General features: G+C 44.6%; 1 protein-coding gene across 2 annotated transcripts in view; it reads right to left on the reverse strand.

The window, feature by feature from the left end:
- Positions 1-18,642, reverse strand: part of CMSS1 (cms1 ribosomal small subunit homolog) — a 263,733-nt gene that overhangs the window by 103,098 nt on the left and 141,993 nt on the right. Inside the window, exon 2 of one of the 2 annotated variants that reach the window (XM_038766080.1) lies at positions 11,569-11,616. The exons of the other annotated variant lie outside the window; for it this stretch is intronic. Within the exon in view, the coding sequence (XP_038622008.1) occupies positions 11,569-11,616 (48 nt within the window). The remainder of the gene's footprint in view (positions 1-11,568; positions 11,617-18,642) is intronic. 2 annotated transcript variants of the gene reach the window in all.

An 18,642-nucleotide genomic window follows, 5' to 3' on the forward strand; every position in this document is an offset into this window, starting at 1 on the left:
GAAGTTAGAGAGGGGTGGTGGCGGCAATGGCCCGCGCACTGCTCCATGGCATGCTAGCAACAGCTACTGGATCACAGTGAAGCTCTCCTATTGCAACCTGGACAGTGCCAGATCCACCACTACTGAATGGCAGGCTGGCTGCGGGAGGCCTAATAATCAAAATAATGATAATTGCGGTATGTGGTAAGTGCTTACCTATGTGCAAAGCACTGGTCTAAGCTCTGGGTAGAGACAAGATAATCAGGTCCCACATGCAGCTCACAGTCTAACTAGGATGGAGAACAGGTATTGAATCCCCATTTTGCTGATGAGAACTGAGGCCCAGGTCACTTGCCCAAGGTCACACACCAGACAGGTGGGGGATTCAGGATTAGAACCCAGGTCCTCTGATTACCAGGCCAGTGATCTTTTCACTAGGCCAAGCTGTTTCCTAGAACCTCTAGAGTTGGTGTAATTCTACCCTTTCCCATTATGGCAACCATACCACTAGTAAGAGGCTGTGCTTTGGTGGCCTACATTTCTAGAAGGGTCACAAGGAGAATAAGCATCGCCTGTGATCAGGATGGACTCCAAAAGCATGCCGTCTCTCCTGACCAGACGCTCACTGTCCTCGCCTGAAAATTCTGAGCATCTAAAGGGTGCTAAACCACCACGTCGCAGTTTCGTTGATGTTGAGAGACAGAACAAAACTGAATTGCTACAAACACTCAACTTGAGGGCCTGTGTTTTCCAAAAGCCGAGCTGGAGGTACATCCTGGCTCTGAAATGTGGCCCCCCATGCTGACAATTCTCCCACAAATCCCAGTGCTCATTACTAAAAACAAACTCCCCTCCTGGCTGTAGTCTTTCTGGCACCTCTCCCCTTTGGCTAAGATAAAACATCTAGGAATTCTCTCTCCAATGTGCCTCCTTGGTGATTCTGAGAATCTGGGATGAGATTCTTGGCTTGGGATCTGAGGCTTCGAAATGTAATGCTTTGGGCCACAAGCTTGCTCTTCAAGTAACTCACTGAGAAGTAGTGGCCTAGAGGAAAGAGCATTGGCCTGAGAGTCAGATGACCTGGGTTTTAATCCCGGATCCACCACTTGTCTGTGTACTTCCCAAGTGCTTAGTACAGTGCTCTGCACACAGTAAGTGCTCAATAAATATGACTGAATGATTGAATGAATGACCTTCAGCAAGTCACTTCATTCCTCTGTGCCTCAGTTACTTCATCTCAAAAATGGGGATTAAGGCTATGAGCCCTAAGTGGGACACAGACTGTGTTCAACACAATTATCTTGCACCTACCCCTGCGCTTAGTACAGTGATTGGCACACCGTAAGTGCTTAACAAATACAACAGTTATTATTATTATTGCTATAATAGTTTAAGATCCTAGTCTTGGAAGGCCAAAACAACAAACTGAGGTGGGGAGGAAAGACCATGGATAACACCTAAAATCACATCTCCTCCAAGAGTCCTTCCCCTATTAAGCCCACTCATTTCCCCTACTCCCCTACTCTCTTTCCTATGCACTTAGAACTGTGCAGAGAAGCAGTGTGGCTCAGTGGAAAGAGCATGGGCTTGGGAGACAGAGGTCATGGGTTCAAATCCCGGCTCTCCCACAAGTCTGCTGTGTGACCCTGGGCAAGTCACTTCACTTCTTTGGGCCGCAGTGAACTCATCTATAAAATGGGGATTGAGACTGTGAGCCCCACGAGGGACAACGTGATCACCTTGTACCCTCCCCAGTGCTTAGTACAGTGCTTCACACATAGTAGGTGCTTAACAAATGCCATCATTAATTAATTAATTAATTATCCTTTAGGCACCTGATATACATCCCACCCTAAGCCCCACAGTACTTCCGTACATACCCGTAATTTATTTTAATATCTGTCTCTTCGCCTGGACTGTAAAGTCCTTGTGGGCAAGGAACAAACGTGTCTACCAACTCTGTTGTATCGTACCTGACCAAGTGCTGAATATAACATCCTGCACATGGTAACCTCTTGATAAATACCATTGAGTTGATTGATTGATCGGGGAGGCCTCTTAAATCAGTGGCAATCAATGGTATTCAGTGAACACTTATTGTGTGCAGAGCAGTATATCTAACCACATGATCATTGCTCACAAGGAGGAGAAGCGAAGGCAACCAAGCCCACAAAAGGCAGGAATGTCCTGTCTTGGGAGCACTGGGGTGGGAAGCAGGAAAACAGACTTTCTAACAACTGTTCATGGAGTTCCTGTATGGCCCAGGTTCTCTGATTTTCCGTGCTTCAGCTATCCATTTTCCTAGCTGAGGCAGATGGCATACACTGCCCTGGGATGGTCTTTGAACATTTAAGCTGGGAATGCCACATTAATGCATATAGCATTACTACTCCAATCTTGCAGTGCCAAGACAGTTTTTACTGAAAAATCAACATGGGAGGATGTTCCGATTCCACAGTGGTTCACATGGGTGGAGGGGCCCTCACCACCAGTAGTGTTATCACCTATTAGACTGGATGGCACCAATACTTCTACTATATCACTATAATCAATAAAGGCATGTATTACCATGATTAAGCTTCCCTCCTACTGCTATGAGCTCAAGGTAGCTTGGGGCAGCTAAAATGACTTGCTTTCTGCAAGCGGTGACAAGTACAGGATTGCCAGCTTTTTTTACAAATTGACTGAAGTTTTCCACTTCTCCATTAAAAACTGGCCACCCAGGTGATTACATTAGTACCACTGGCCTCTCTATAACCCAAACTCCTACTGACTGGCCCAGAGATTGTGGCTTGTTGTTCATTTGTATGTGAGCCACCAGAACTTGCAAAAGATACTCTGTATAAACTGGGAGTAACCAGGGACCAAGGCCACACTGAACCTAGTGTTTCCTGCCCCTAGATCTTCAGCCTTCTCAGTCTCGGGAAAAATAGCAATTACCTTGAAAGAACCTTATCTTGACAGAGGACTGATGAGCCTGGTACATGATGTGCTCTGTTACTAAGAATGTTTCTACTCAGAAGGCCACAGCTCTATTGTGTAATGATTCTTTTTGAAGCTCTGTGATTATATGGGAGAAATACTACAACTCTCCAGTATAAACCTGCGCAGATTTTGCTATTGAACTTGGGAGCCACGCTTCCGGCTGTAAACACAATTCCTGCTAGAAAACCACAGAACCAGAAAATGAATAAGCTACCTTCAAAAATCTACATGTGCTATCCCTTCTGCTTCAGGCACTAAGCCGAGAGATGTAAAAAAAAATCCAATTAATAAAAGGGTGGGGGGAGCAATATAGTGAGTGAGGGCAGAAGGTGGAATAGACATTTGAAATGAAAAAGGTCACAAGGTGGTATGATAAACAAATCCCATGCTTAAAAAAATCTAATTCCAAGTTACATGAAAATTTATGATTACGATAAGGTGTCTGAAGGGGGAAAAAAAGCTGAACTACTGATGTTCTAATGCTTAGTGCAATTACAGGCAGAGGATAAGGCATTGCCCAGAAAATCAAATCACATGGAATGGAAAAAAATCACACTGGGCTTTGGATTTCAAACCATTACTTTTCTCTGGACTCTAACCACTGCGTTCAAATGAGAAAAGGATGAAATAAATAGGTTACTGGGAGAAGGGTCTTTTCCCTGTACAGCCCAATAAACCAGGAAGATAGATGGTGATGACGTAACATTAGTTTTTCATTAACTCCTGAATTTCTACTTCAAGAATGGAAACAAAAGCAGTCCCACAAAATCCTCAACACAATGGTAAACATGAATCGTTCACACAAACATGAATTCCATGTTACATTTAAACAGATCAGGTTGCTTCTCAGAACCTGGGTTCTAATTCCAGCTCTGCGACCTTGGGCAAGTCAATTAACTTCCCTGTGCCTGTTTCTTCATCTACAAAATGGATATTCGATCTCTATTCTCTCTGTTCCTTAGACAGGGTGCTCCATGTGGGACAGAAACTGTATCTGACCAGATTAGCTTGAATCTATCCCAGTGCTTAGTTCAGTGCCTGGCACACGGTAAGGATGCAACAAAAGCCAATATTATTATTCAATTCATTTTTTCTCTAACCTATTTAAACACACAAAAGGAGAAAGAAGGTACAGTAAACAATAAGGGTTTCCTTTTCCTCTTGCACCTCAAAAAACAAACCATTTACATTGTCCCCAAATGACACATAATTTTGACTGAGAAGATACGAAAATCAGCAATTCTCTAACTCCGAAGGACTATAGTGGGTACATATGCCCTACTCCAGAATTACCCCGTGCCTGGGTCTCAAACCGCTGACCTTTAAAAACCCACAGCAGCCCGATTAAAGGCCTCTGCTGCACTGTGCCCAAGCCTGGCCATGTTTGGCAAGAAGCAGGATGATGTACTTCTTAGTTGACAGACTTTTCTTCTGAATTAATTGTAAAGTGTAACATATGATGCCTCTATTACATGGCAATAATTGCATGCACTACCATTAAGCAGGGAAGGAAACTTTCGGCTGCATATGGGGCCCTGGGTTTCAATGACCTGGGAAGAGGAGTTGGATCCCCGCCCCGCCCCAAATCTATCTGCTGAATCATGCTGAGTCAGTTGCTTTGGTTCTAAGGGCTCCAGTTTTCCCATTCGTAAAATAGGATAATCATGCCCTGCTTAATGGATGTGGTGAGCAAAGGATGGTTTCCGGGCGGACAAAATGCTTTCGATTCCCAATATTAAGTTTTCACATGGACTACTTTGGGTTGTGCTTGACAGAATGGGGGAAATGGAAGGGACCCTGCCCCTGGGGAATTTACCACCAAATTCAGACTGAGTAGACCAACAGCCAAGATGAGTTAGATGTATAATGATTACTGTTAATGTTGCTATTATTATGACACTACTAATATTACTATTCAATCAATCAATCAGTGGTATTCACTGAGCATTTACAGCGTGCTCAGCACTGCAGGTGGGAAAATACAACAGAGTTGGCAGGTGCAAATCCCTGCCTAAAAGGAGCTTACAGTCCTCAGGGGAAGACAGAGTGTCTAAGAATATTTACATAAGTATTGTGAAGCTGGGGTGAGTATCAAAGTGCTTAAGGGGAACAGATCTGATTGCATAGGCAACACAGAGGGGAGAGTGGGTAGAGGAAATGAGGACTTAGGCTAGGCCTTAAGGAAGAGATGTGATTTTAATAAGGCTTTGAAAGTGATGAGAGTGGTGGTTTAACTTCCTCCTCAAACCACCTGTTCTCCTGGTTCTCCTCCTATCTCTCTGACAGCTTATTTTCAGGCTCTTTGGTGGGCTTCTCCTCTGCCTCCAACCCCTAAATGTAGGTGTCCCTCCAGGCTCAGTTCTGGGTCCCTTTTTATTTTCCATCTACACTCACTCCCTTGGAGAACTCATTCGTTCCCCAAATCTATATCTCCAGTCTGAAATCTCTCCCACTGTGCAGTCTCACATTTCCTCCTGCCTTCAAGACATCTCTACACGGATGTCCTGGCATCACTTCAAACTTAAATGTCTAAAACATAACTCCCTATCTCCCCACCCAAACCCTGTCCTCCCCCTGACTTTCCCATCACTGTAGACAGCACCAACATCCTTCCTGTCTCACAGGCTCATAACCTTGGCATTATCCTTGACTTGTCTCTCTCATTCAACCCAAATATTCAAGCCATCACTAAATCCTGTTGGTTTGACCTTCACGACATCATTAAAATCCGCCCTTTCCTCTCCATCCAAACTGCTACCACGTTAATCCAAGCACTTATCCTATCCTGCCTTTATTATTGTATTGAACTCCTCCCTGACCTCCCAGATGATGGTGTATACAGAGGAAAAATAATAATGAGGTATATTCAGCCAAAATCGCAGTAACATAAAGACCTCAAAGCATCAGCAAATTATATTCCTATGGCTCCTCACCATGAGAAGCAGACCTATCCTTGATCCAGTTCCAACCCTTCCAACAAGGAGCCGGACTCACTAAATAGCTAAACTAAGGCCAGTAGGGAGAGTCCAAAACAGAGTCAGTCCCTCCTCACACCCTGCCACCCCAACTCCAAATCACTAAACTCATTTAAGTTTCAATTCCAAATGCTTAAAAGAAAAATTAACATTCTACTCTAAAATACATACATTTAGAATAAGTGAGAATTATAGTGTGACCTTTCCCTAACATGGAGTTTTAAAAATGTAAACCCTCATTACAGGAGAACTGACTGTACCTATATTTGCCTATATAATATGGTGGAGAGAGCACTTTAAAGACACAATGAAACAAAACCTGGCAGAGCAGAGGACCGAGCAGCCTGTCACACGGCAATGAGAATTTGAGTGAATGCCTAATAATGGAGGTTTCTGGAAGATAGTAACACCAAGGGAAACTCTCAAGGCAAAGGGGGTGACAAATTAAAGAGCACAGCAAGATGCAATCTTTATAAACGCATGATTCACCACCAGTTAGGTATTGGTCTTATTGGCCATATGCACAGCACATGGATAAAAAAAATTCCAACTGTTAATGAGTGCCATCTTCCAAGTGTCATCTCCCACTCCCTTCTGAATCACTCTGACTTGTTCCCTTTGCTCTTCCCCACTCCCAGCCCCACAGCACTCTGTACATATCTGTAATTTTATTTATTTGTATTGATGTCTGTCCCCCCCAAACCCCACACCTCTGGACTGTAAGCTTGTTATGGGTAGGGAATGTGACTATTTGTTGCACTGCACTGGCCCTAGGGCTTAGTACAGTGCTCTGCACACAGTAAGCACTCAATAAATAGGTTGAATGAATGAATTAACCCAAGGACAGCTTTATAAATGGTTGATATAGATGTATGTACACAGCTATTAAATGAGGAAGAGTCTAGCCTTAGGAGGAGTGTAAAATGTCCTGAATAAAAAAAAAAATGTGAATTCTGAGTTTCTAAATCCAGTGTCACTGTGCCCTATGACTTGAATTTCAAAAACCAGATCTCTAATAATAATAAAAAGTATGGCATTTATTAAGCATCTACTATGTCCTGAGCAGATACGAGGAAATCAAACTGGACACAGTCTCTGTTCCACAAACTATCTTATCCCAGTTTTACAGAAGAGGAAACTGAGGCCAAAGAGATTAAGCAAATTTCCCAAGGTTACACAGCAGGCCACTGACAGAGCTGGGACTGGAACATAGATCTTCTGACACCTAGCTCCTTGATCTTTCCTTGAGGCCATGCCACTTCCCACATTCCTCATTCTTCTCTTCCCTGGAAATGATTTCCAGAACATGGGGAGAATTGGAAATCCTGATACTAGCTATTAAGAATTTTGAGAAAGTAGATACAGTATATACTTAACTTCTAGAGAAACAATGTAGCCTAGTGGGAATAATAATACTAATAATGGCGTTTATTAAGTGCGTACTATGTGCAAAGCACTGCTCTAAGCACTGGGGAGGTTACAAGGTGATCAGGTTGTCCCACGGGGGGCTCACAGTCTTAATCCCCATTTTACAGATGCGGTCACTGGGGCACAAAGAAGTTAAGTGACTTGCCCAAAGTCACACAGCTGACAACTGGCGGCGCCGGAATTTGAACCCATGACCTCTGACCACAGATCTGGGAGTCAGAGGACCTGGGTTCTAACCCTGGCTCTGCCATGTGCCTGCTGTGTGACCTTGGGCGAGTCACTTAACTTCTCTGTGCCTCAGTTACCTCATCTGTACAATGAGGAGTCCATCCTTCTCTGACAGGGAGCCTCATGTGGAAAAGGGGGCTGTGTCCAACCTGATTAACTTGTATCTACGTTTAGGACAGTGATTGGTACATAGTAAATGCTTAACAAGTACCTTAATGATTATGAGTGTATTGGCTATCATGTGTTTCCTCGGACAAATGCTTTTCAATGACAGTAGGTGACCTGGCCACCCTGCCGTTACTGAATTGGCAGGCAAGGATACCCTCTCTCTGGACTCTCTTCTAGTCGACACCAGGCCAGAAGAGGGTCGTGACTAGCTATGAGACACGATCCTTTAAAGAGCATTTCAGGTCGGTTGTTAAAATGGAGGGGATAGGTCTGACTATGAGACCCCCCTGGGATTAAATACCAAGTGAACAGATAAATCAGGGGTATTCGAAGAAGACCCCAGCTCCCCTCACCCTGCATCTGATCCTACAGCCGGGGCTTGGTCCAGGGCAGAGAAGGAGAGCTTCCATCTTGGCAAGCCTTTCTGCTTTCCGCCCCTTCCCTCGCCCCTAGATTGATGGGGCCGCTGTGTTCTCTATATAAGGGGTAGCATGGTCTGCTATTGTATGTCACTCCCTTAGTCTAGAAAGACTCCACTTGTCCGCTTTGTGACCTCGGGGAAGTCACTTAACTACCCCGTGCCTCAGTTCCCTCATTTGTAAAATGGGGATGAGGCCTGTGACCCCTACGTGGGACAGGGAGATTGTGACCAACCTGATTATCCTGTAACTAGTGCTTAGTACCGAACCTGGCACATAGTACGCATTTTACAAGCACTACAGTTGTTATTATTATTATTAGTCTGACCACCAAAGAAGAAAGTCCAGACCTTAGTTAGGGAAAAGACAATTGCTGAGTCGGCTGCTGGCCCGGTACATTTGGGAAGGTGGGAGAATCAATCAGGGAAACCGCCGGGGTGAAGGCATTCCATCTGCTTGTGGATCCAACTGGTGAGAGCATTCTGCTCTCTTTGCCTTCTCTAACAGAGCCCAGTGTTTTACAAGGATACTTGTTGGATCAAAAAATCAAGACCTCAGCTTGCTGTTAACACGCTCTCTGGTGTTTTCGTTTGGCAATCTTCACAATAACTTGTTTTGCAACTGGGCGAAGTGGTGAGGGGGCCACATTTCCGATGGAAACCCTCCATGTTGAAACTAAACCGCGTATCTAAAACATCGTATTTGGCTTCCTATGAGCACATGAATTCTGCCTCCAGAGTCAGAACATATAATGAGCCTCCACAGTTTTGGAGGGCATACTCATTCCCAGATGTCCTTCTCTTTACAACAAGGTTGTTGATTCCTTTAAAGTCACACATGGACCCAGAAGGCCCCTAATTTTCCCCTAAAGTTAGAAAGGCCTGTAATATGATTCTTGCTTTTTCTTTAGAAGAATTGGTCTTCTGGAGCAGACAAAGGACATTCTGTTCGGTTTGGGCTTTTTCATTTTAGTGATGGGCACATTGGAGAGATTCCCAGGAAAAAATAATACAAAATTAATTTCTTCTCGTGCGAGTCACTGTGAGTAGTTGGCGGGCGTTCTGAGTGGTTGGTAAACTATGAATTCTACCAACTTTCTCCTTTTTGGAAAAATCTGAGCGGGCAAGAGTGGAATCTGAAAGATCATTTATGGAAGAACAAATGAAACACGTGGTTTTAATGTGCATATACAAACGGGCTGTACTCGAGGAACAAATTTGGGTTCTGAAACCACTAGGCCACCCAGAAAATCTTTTCCAAACGTTTGGGGTTTAATCAAACTCATCCTAGATCCCCAAAACACATTTCTATCAATCATTCCTTCCCTTTTAAAGAAACATCTTTTAAACATAAATGTAATCCCCAGAGCAGATTCACTTACACTGAAAAAAATAATGTGTCATGAAATAGAAAGTTCTCTTTCTCTAAGAGATTTAATTGGGAATGATCCTAAGCCCCAAGCCCTTAATTCTTGATAAGGGTTCATATAATAATGATAGTACTAATCATAATAATAATGATAATAATGACATTTATGTACTTGCTATGTGCCAAGCACTGTACTCAGCACTGGGGTAGATACAAGATAATCAGGTCAGTCACAATCCCCGCCCTATATGGGGGCTCACGGTCTAAGAAGGAGGGTTCAGGATTTAATCCTCATTTTGCAGATGAGGAATCTGAGTCACAGAGAAGTTATTTGTTCAAGATCACAGAGCAGACAAGCGGCAGAGTCAGAATTAGAACCCAGGCCCATGAGTCTGATTTCCAGGCCATGTTCTTTCCACTAGACACCACTGCTTCCCCAGTAAAACTTATTCTGTTCCTGGTAAAGAACCAAATCAATCTCTGTTGACCAATGACACATACCTGCCCAATGAAAGCCCTCTTAGTTGGGATAAAGCAATTTAAGATGCTAATAATAATAATAATGATGAAAATAATAATAATAATAATAGTGGTATTTGTTAAGGGCTTACTATGTGCCAGGCACCATATTAAGTGCAGGAGTAGATACCAGATAATCATTGCCCCAATGTACAAAGGAAACCAATTAGTTTTTCACAGGGAGATAGAGTCAAATACAAGACAGATACCTACACTTAACAGGGTAGGTGATTTAACACTGTACTGATTTCAACATGGAAACACTTTTCTGCACCCTCTTATAGTTTCTTCTTATTGAGAAGTACGGGAGAGTTTTATAAAGGCAAGTTTGGTTTTCTATGATGTTTGAATTACACCTTTGATAGCATTAAACTCAGCATGGCGGATGGGAGGAGCTGAAAATGACATTCTTTAGGGCAAGATAAGGGGGCAGAAATCCTGCCCTTAACACGGTCACCAGGATGCAACAAAGAAGACCTCAATCAACCTTCTTGTTCTGGTTAAGTACTTAGATCCCCCACAATCTTATCTTCTTAACTAAACAAAAAAGGCAGCTGGGAAGGAGCCAGGAGCCCATAATATTGTCAATAAACTTGGCTATAAAGGAGCAGCCCAATCTTTCACTCACCCCAGCTAGTCTGACACTGAAAATGTATTTGTGCTTTCTTCTCAAAAATATTTTCAGTGGCACTAGTAAGCCCTAGTCGTGTTTACCGACTCTGTTGTGTCGTACTCTCCCAAGGGCTTAGTACAGTGTTCTGCGCACAGTAAGTGCTCAATAAATACCACTGACAATGATCATGGGGACTTGCCAAAAGTTAATTTTATTTCATAAAGTAATCTACTCCCGTTCAGAAAAAAATCCAAAAGAATGTGCTCTACCCTCTCTTTTTAAATTTGAGTTTGTTCCAGAGGCTTTGACAACATTGAGAATCTCAATACCCTCCCCCAAATATAGAGCATGATATAAGCATATAAAAATTTGATATCTCTGGGGTGTGGCCTCAGAATCAAAAAGATTACCATCCATTCCATGGGAGTCTTTTAATTCTTTGAAGAATGAACTATGCCTCCCCAAACTTATTAGAAATTGCTTTACTGAATCATATTCAAGGAGGACACAGTATGAAGAATTATGTGGCTCGAAGTAAGACAACCACCCACGTCACACCATTTCCACAAAACTGGCAATTTCTTGAGAAACAGCATATTTTCATGGAATATAGCTGGAAAAGTACCTTTCTAACTTTCTGAGATTATTTTAAACTATGCTTTATAACCTTTCAACATAACCATAAATACTTGACTTTAACCTGGCCTTGAATTTTTTTTTTTTGGAGGGGGGGAAGGGGGTGGCGGCGAAGCAAGGAGAGGGTGGGCTTTATGAATGAGTGCAATGGTGTGAGGACTACTGGGCGTCAGTGCTGTGGGAAAATCCTGTCGGAGAAACTGCAAAAACAAAGAGTTTACCATATTTAGAAAAAACAGCGAAACATTACCGAAAGGAAAATTCCGTCCAAAGCAGAGCACAGCAATATGGGCCTTACCTATAAAAAAGGAGAGAGAAAAGGAGAAAAAAAATGAGAACCAATTCCAGGGCTCTACCTCCAAAATACTCAAGATTCCAAAACATTCCCAGGTATCCTGACAACCCATAGACAATCCAAAACAAACAGTAACTGCACCAGGAGAGGAAGTGGTCATTTCTTTAGAAACGGTAATTAATGTTAAAGAGGAAACCACAAACCATTCCACACAGGCAGTCGAGAAAGGAAGCTGAATTTGATTTCAAATAATTTGGATCAGAGGCCCATTTAGGAGGCAAATGAGTAAGACACCTAGTAGTGCGGACGAAATGCACCTTGCTAATGAAAGGCCAGAGTGCCCGGACCACTGCCCTAATGAGGAGGGGAAGCTGGGTCCAGCTCACCTAAAGGAAGGATCTGTGTTGGCCTACTGTATTTTCGCAAGCTGAATTTTTCTCCCCTTCCTCACTGTTTGAACTGTTTGTTGTTGTTTTTTCCCCAGTGTGAATATTGATGGTCATGACAGGTGCCAGATTAACAGCCTTGGGAAATTAAGTGCTTCATTCATCCAGGGAAAAGGCACAACCTGGGCAGAAGAAATGAAATTTCCCTTTCATGACTACTGCAGCTGGGTTTCAATTCCGACCCTCAGAGCCCCCTTTAATCTGACATCGCCCTCCCTCTCCTCACCCTCCACAGTTTTGGTGGCCCACTGGCCTCCAGGGCCCGCTGGCTCAGCAGCGAGGCCACCCAGCACCTGACTGCGGCTGGCTCTAGCCTGGTTGTGAGTTGTGTATTCAGGGGCCTGGCTTTGCTTCTTTCTGGCTGCCAGCCATTTCACTGCTCATCGGTGCCTCCGTCTACATTGGGCAGGGGAAATGAAGAGATGAAACTCAACCCAGTCAATCTTACTTCTTGTTAGCAGTTCTGGAAATGTGTTGGCAGAAGAGCAGGTTTAAGCCCCTGGATAAACTGAGGATTTCTTTGTTATCTGTGGGTTTCAGTTATCCACTTCATCCTCGCTCCTCATCACATAACCACTCTCACCTTCATTCTCTTGGATTCGCAAACTTGGAACTTTGCCGTCACCCTTGACTCCTTGTTTCCTTCTAAACTTCCTATTCACTCTGTTGCTAAATTCTGCCTGTCCTTTCTCCCCTATATTTCTTGGAAACATCCCTTTTTGGCCAGATGGCCACCTCCCTGGCTCACCTCCTCAACTGCCTGACTCCAACCTCTTCAGTCTACACCACACTGAATCACCTCCCTGAATTCAGCACAGGTTTCTCCCATTCTCAAAAAACTGCAATGATTTCTCTTTTCCTTTCCCATCAAGCAAAAAAATCCCTGACCACCGGCTTCAAGGCTTTCCACCAGCTCTCTTTTACCCAACTGCTCTCGTCACCTGTTACACCCCAGCTCACTCTCTCTTTAGTCCTCTCAAGTTCATCATCTCACTGCCCTGAGCATCTTTCCCATTTCCAGACCTGTGCTCATGGCTCCTACCCTCCCTAAACCCACCGGACCATACCTCTCTCCAAAATCAAATCCCTCCTGCAATCTGGCCATCTCCAGGAAGCAGTCCCCAATTAATTTCCAACTCTCCCAAGTTGTGTCATACCAAAAGTCTCTTCCCCTCTTATGTATCTTTAGCACTTATGCCTACAACAGTGCTCCACCTTTCCCCCCAAACCTTCTCTTCCTCCTAGCTTTTCCTAACTCAGCAGAACACACCACCATCCTCTCTGCTCCAGAAGCTCACATCCTTGGTGATATCTAGACTCCACAATACCCTTCAACTCTTGTGGGTAGGAATCTTGTCTACCAAATCCAGTATATTGCACTCTCCCAAGTGCTTAATACAGTGCTCTGCACATAATAAGCACTGATCGACTGATTAAATTTTCAGATAAATCCCATCAGCTTTTCCTAGACAACAACTACTGGATCCGCCTTTTCCTCTCCACCCAAGTACAAGCTCTGGGCACATGATGGCTAGACTACTGAATCAGTCCCTTCATGGTCTCCCTGCCATCAGCTTATGTGTATTCAACTGTACATTCAGTTATTTATTTTGATGGCTCTATTTCTAAATTGGCTTATGTTCATCATCTCTGTTAGAGTATAAGTTCCTTATAGGGAGGGAACAAGCCATTTCTTTATTTTGAACTTCCAAAGTGCCTAATCAGTTGGTCAGTCAATCGTATTTACTAAGTGCTTACTGTGTGCAGAGCACTTACTAAGTGCTTGGGAGAGTACAATATAACTATATCACAGACACATTCCTGTCTACAACGAGCTTACATCCTAACTCAATGCATCACATTCAGACGGTGCTCAATACAGGCTATGGTTACCTTCTATTATGCATACACCTATTTACATATTCTACTGCTTATTCATTTATCTACCTTTTGCTTCCAATTTATAGGTAAAATGATGCCTGCCTGTTTCCGCTGCTAAACTGTATGCTCCTTGAAGGGAGTGATGGGGCCATTTATCTCCACTATATGGTGCTCTGGGACATAACCAGCATTCAATAGATGCTGTTGATCTGACCTTCCGCATTCATGCACATTCGAAAAGAGTCAGTGCCCAGGGATCCCTCAAAATTATACTAGGCCTACAAGAACTGTGGTCTAGGGTAGGTAAGGCCTTTTCCAAAGTGTGAAAAGCACTTGGAGCATTTCTTCAGGGACCAGCTGCTCTCTGCCATGCATAGCACTGACAGCATGATCCTGGAGAAGTGTGGCATATTTTTCACACTGGTATGTTTTTTTTTTTTAATTCAACTGGAAAGGAGGCAGAATTGTTTCCTGTCTGTGCTGCTAGTGGAGCCTGTGCCTCGCTGTCAGGGAGATAACAACTGTGGTTTGTTAATCATCAACTGCTCCTGGAAAATATTCAACAAGCAATTAATAACCTGCAAAGACTTGATGGATGATTTCCTGATGGAATTTTATCTAGCATGATAAAGGTGCCAGGCTGAAAACCTCATTTGAAGCAAGTGCCAAACTTGTTGTTATTTTCTTTAGGCTGCCAGCCCTCTCCCGGGCCTCTAGTGCGAAGGAGGCCTCAAGGAGCCGGGGTTACAGAGAGCCATGGCAACCAGCTGGAGAGCGATGCTCTCGGGGCAATTCACAAGGAAATCTTGGGAAGAGACGGTTGGTGAGCTGCAGGCTCCTGTTTCCTCTTTCGCCTTTTCTGTCAGGCGAGTCTGTGCAACAGTAATATGGGTGTCAGCGGGCTGAGGCCAAACGCTGCTGTTGCTTTCAGTCGCGCCTTCTGACAAGAACGAGGGATGAAACTCAGGTCTGAGACCTCAGGACAGTGAACCTGCATGGGGAAAGTGAGGGTGGTGACAGGGGTTTGTGCAGCACCATTTCCACTCTCTCTTCGCTGCCGGTCCTGCTCCCGCTGGGCCATGGATCGCAGCCAATGAGGAGGGCAGCTCCCGGAGAAGGGCATTAGCTTGTATCCACCCCAGCACTTAGAAAGGTACGTAAGCCAGAGTAATCACTTAATAAATACCATTAAAAAACTGAAAGGGCACGTAAGGCTTTTGCGTGTGTTGGATCCACTGATAGCTGAGGTGACCACGCTCAGCATGTCCAGGCTATGCCAAGGCACTGGGCCTAAAGGGAGCTGTTTTGGTTGCCATTATTTATATCAGTGTCCGTCTCCCCCTCTAGACTGTAATGCTGTTGTGGGCAGGGAGCATGCCTACCAATTCTGTTACACTCTACTCTCCCAAGCGTTTAGTACAGTGTTCTGCACAGAGTAAGTGCTCAATAAATTCCATTGATTGATTGCCACCCATGCGAGCTGCATATTTTTCAGGGTTCCTGTTGGACATGAGCAGTGTGGTCTACTGGATAGAGCACAGGATGCGGAGTCAGGAGACCTGGGTTCAAATCCCAGATCCACCATTTGCCTGCTCTGGAACCTTGGCTAAGTCATTTACGTTTTCTGTGTCTCAGTTCCCCATCTGTAAAATGAGGATCAAATACCTGTTCTCTCACCTCCTTGGACCGTGAGCCCAGTGTGGGACAGGGACAGTGTCTGATTAGGTTCTTTTGTACCTATGCCAGTGTTTAACACACAGGAAGTGTTCTTGGCTCTTTAGTCAGGGACCTTTGCCACTGATGGGATGGCCCCAGCGGGCATTCCTCTATTGCTGTAGCCGCACTAGAACCCAAGTCTCCCGATTCCCAGAGCTGGACTTTTCCACTGGACCAACAGCAAGGCTTGGCAATAGATCCAATGGGGAAGAGGAAACGGGACTCCTGCTTTTACAGCTGAAGCTTTGGGAAAGCCCTTTCCTCAGTGGCTCTTGGAAAGCAGCTGAGTTGAAATGTCTGACAGAACAGCATTTCCTGCTGTCTGGGTTAGGAAATAGCTTGCCACCATACCCCACTAGAACAACAAATTACAATCACCTGTCACCTCCATGGTTCTAAAGAGGAGTTCAAACTTCAAAGGAGGAGGGAAGAGTCCTCACGGACTCCCCTAAGCCCCCTGCTCTCGTCCCAAGACCCTTTAACCTCACTGGAAATGAAAAGAAGGCAGAGTCAGGCACATCCTCCCAAAGCAGCTCCTGGTGGGCACAATAAAAACCAAAGACCCAACTGAAATTTTCTGTGACATCTTCGTATCAAGTCTTTCGCTAGACCACCTTAAGGCTTGTAGGTTAAAGGGATGGCCGGTTCACGAAAGGTGCCTGATGCCACCTGCTTGGGCTAGCAGTCACACTCTCTCTCATTAAACATGTTTTTGCAAGCCGGTGCCTCGACTCTGCTCGGACTCTGGGACAAACTTGTGTTCCAGGGCTCTGTGCGCGTGACTGAGGGCAGAGTCTGGCTCACAGTTCGGTGCTTTATTGCCGGCTGCATCTGCTAGTTGGTTTCTCCTGGCAGGGCTTGTGCTTGCTTCCAGCACCACTATTTCTCTCTCTCTCTCTCCCTCTCTCACGCTGCCTTCTGCAGCCTGGTGACAGCGATGCGATCGCGGTTTCCACTGTTCTCTATTTCACATGCACCGCAGAGCAGAAAGTGGGAAAAGGGAGGCAACAAGCCATATTCTCTGGGGACACATCACAGAGGCTCGGTCCTCTAAGTTGTCCGATAATGCATCCTCCCCTCAGGACATGGTCACTGTCCTGCCTGATGGGCCAAAACTTCTGGCTGCATGCTTAGGACCACCACAGAGGGTCACAGAAGTCATACAGGAAATTGCAGGAACTCAGGTGGAGGCTCTCGTTGTTTCATTGAAGAGGAGCCACAAAACCTCTTCACTCAGGTCTCTGCTGGATGCAGGTGTCTACAGGTGATACAGGAAGTTCTTTTTCTTCTTATTTCCAACACCAAGGAGCCCAAAGAAGGATCACCAAGGGACCACCAAGCACGGGCATTCAGACAGTCATCACCAGCTAGCTGGGGGGCTAAAAAGAGCCCCTGGAATGTGGAACACTGCCCTTCAGATTTTGGGTAAATTGCACGTGAAAGTAAATCCCTGGGCAGAGTCTTAACAAAGAAAGCTATTTTTATTCTTCATGATGCCTCCTGCATGGTGAATATAAACACGCTCAGAAATTAAGCATTAGGTAATCAAATAACTCAAAACAATGCACTATAGTTCTAGCCTTTAAAATGGCTTGGTTACTTTGGCTCCCTTGCTACAATTGTTAATTTGATTACCTGATCTAAGACAGTGTCATGAACATCTGTTCTTAGCTTTACTTTCTTAATTGAAGTAGCAAACTGCAACAAACACCAAACTAAAAGCAGAGCGCCCCGGCGCTTTGAGAACAACATTTTTGAGGTTGGGGAGGGAGGGTGGGGGGAGGTAAAACCACAAACTTTGTCTTCCAACTTCTCTACCAAGAAAGGCTCGAATCTCAAATTTCCCCAGGGATGAGAACAGAGATCAAAATCAGGGTTGGAAAAACACGCTCCATATTCGTCTTGCAGTTGCCAGGACATAATTGTGATATTCCCACCCAGTCCACTGCCCACTGCTTTGTTTGGATCCATCTTTACTGATGCAAAGTTCTTCCATTCCCAAAATTCCACGGCTTCTCTATTCTTCTGAACTTTTCCATCTCTCCAATGGCGGTTCCAATTTTGGTCCAACTGTTCATTACTTTTCTCTGTCTCCTAATAATTTTACTGTTCTCATCTTCATCATCAATCAAGAACCTATTGTGGACAAAAGACTTCCCTGAGCTCTCGGGGTGGCTAGCACACTAGGGTGAGCATTGAATGAGGGGAAGAGCCCTGTACTGTAGCACTAGTAATTATGGTACTTGTTAAGCACGCACAATCTAAGTAAAAGGGAGTAGGACTTTTAATCCCCAGTTAAGTGACTTGCCCAAGGTCACAGAGCAGACAAGTTGTGGAACTGGAATCGGAACCCAGGTGTTCTGACTTCCAGATTATGCTCTTTCCACTACAGCAGAAGGTGCTAGTAAATTCTCACTGAGCATCTACTGAGTATAATGCACCATACTAAGTGCTTGGCAAAGCTTGCCCGTCTACTTGCCTTGCTTTGTTATCTGTCTCCCCCTTTCAGACTGTGAGCCCGTTATTGGGTAGGGACCGTCTCTATATGTTGCTAATTTGTACTTCCCAAGTGCTTAGTATAGTGCTCTGCACACAATAAGCGCTCAATAAATATGACTGACTGAATGAATAACCTTTCCTGCCCTTAAAGAAGCGCCGACATGAATGAAGAAGGCAGCCGTAACAATATGCAGTGGAAACTGAATACATTTTTTGGTTAAACTGATAAATATACTGAGCTCCAACTGTGGTCAGAGCACTGCAAAATCTGGTACTAAATGCCAGGGAAGCAGCTTGGCCTAGTGGATAAAGTACAGACCTGGGAACCAGAGGACCTGGGTTCTAATCCTGGCTGTGCCAACTGCCTGCTGTGTGAGACCTGTTCTCAATACCTGTTCTCCCTCCTACTTAGACAGTGAGCCCCAGGTGTACGCCCAACCTTATTAATCTGTACCTACCCCAGCACCTAGAACAGTGCTTGATACAG

Source organism: Tachyglossus aculeatus, chromosome 24 (assembly GCF_015852505.1).
Source record: "Tachyglossus aculeatus isolate mTacAcu1 chromosome 24, mTacAcu1.pri, whole genome shotgun sequence".
Lineage (NCBI taxonomy): Eukaryota > Metazoa > Chordata > Mammalia > Monotremata > Tachyglossidae > Tachyglossus > Tachyglossus aculeatus.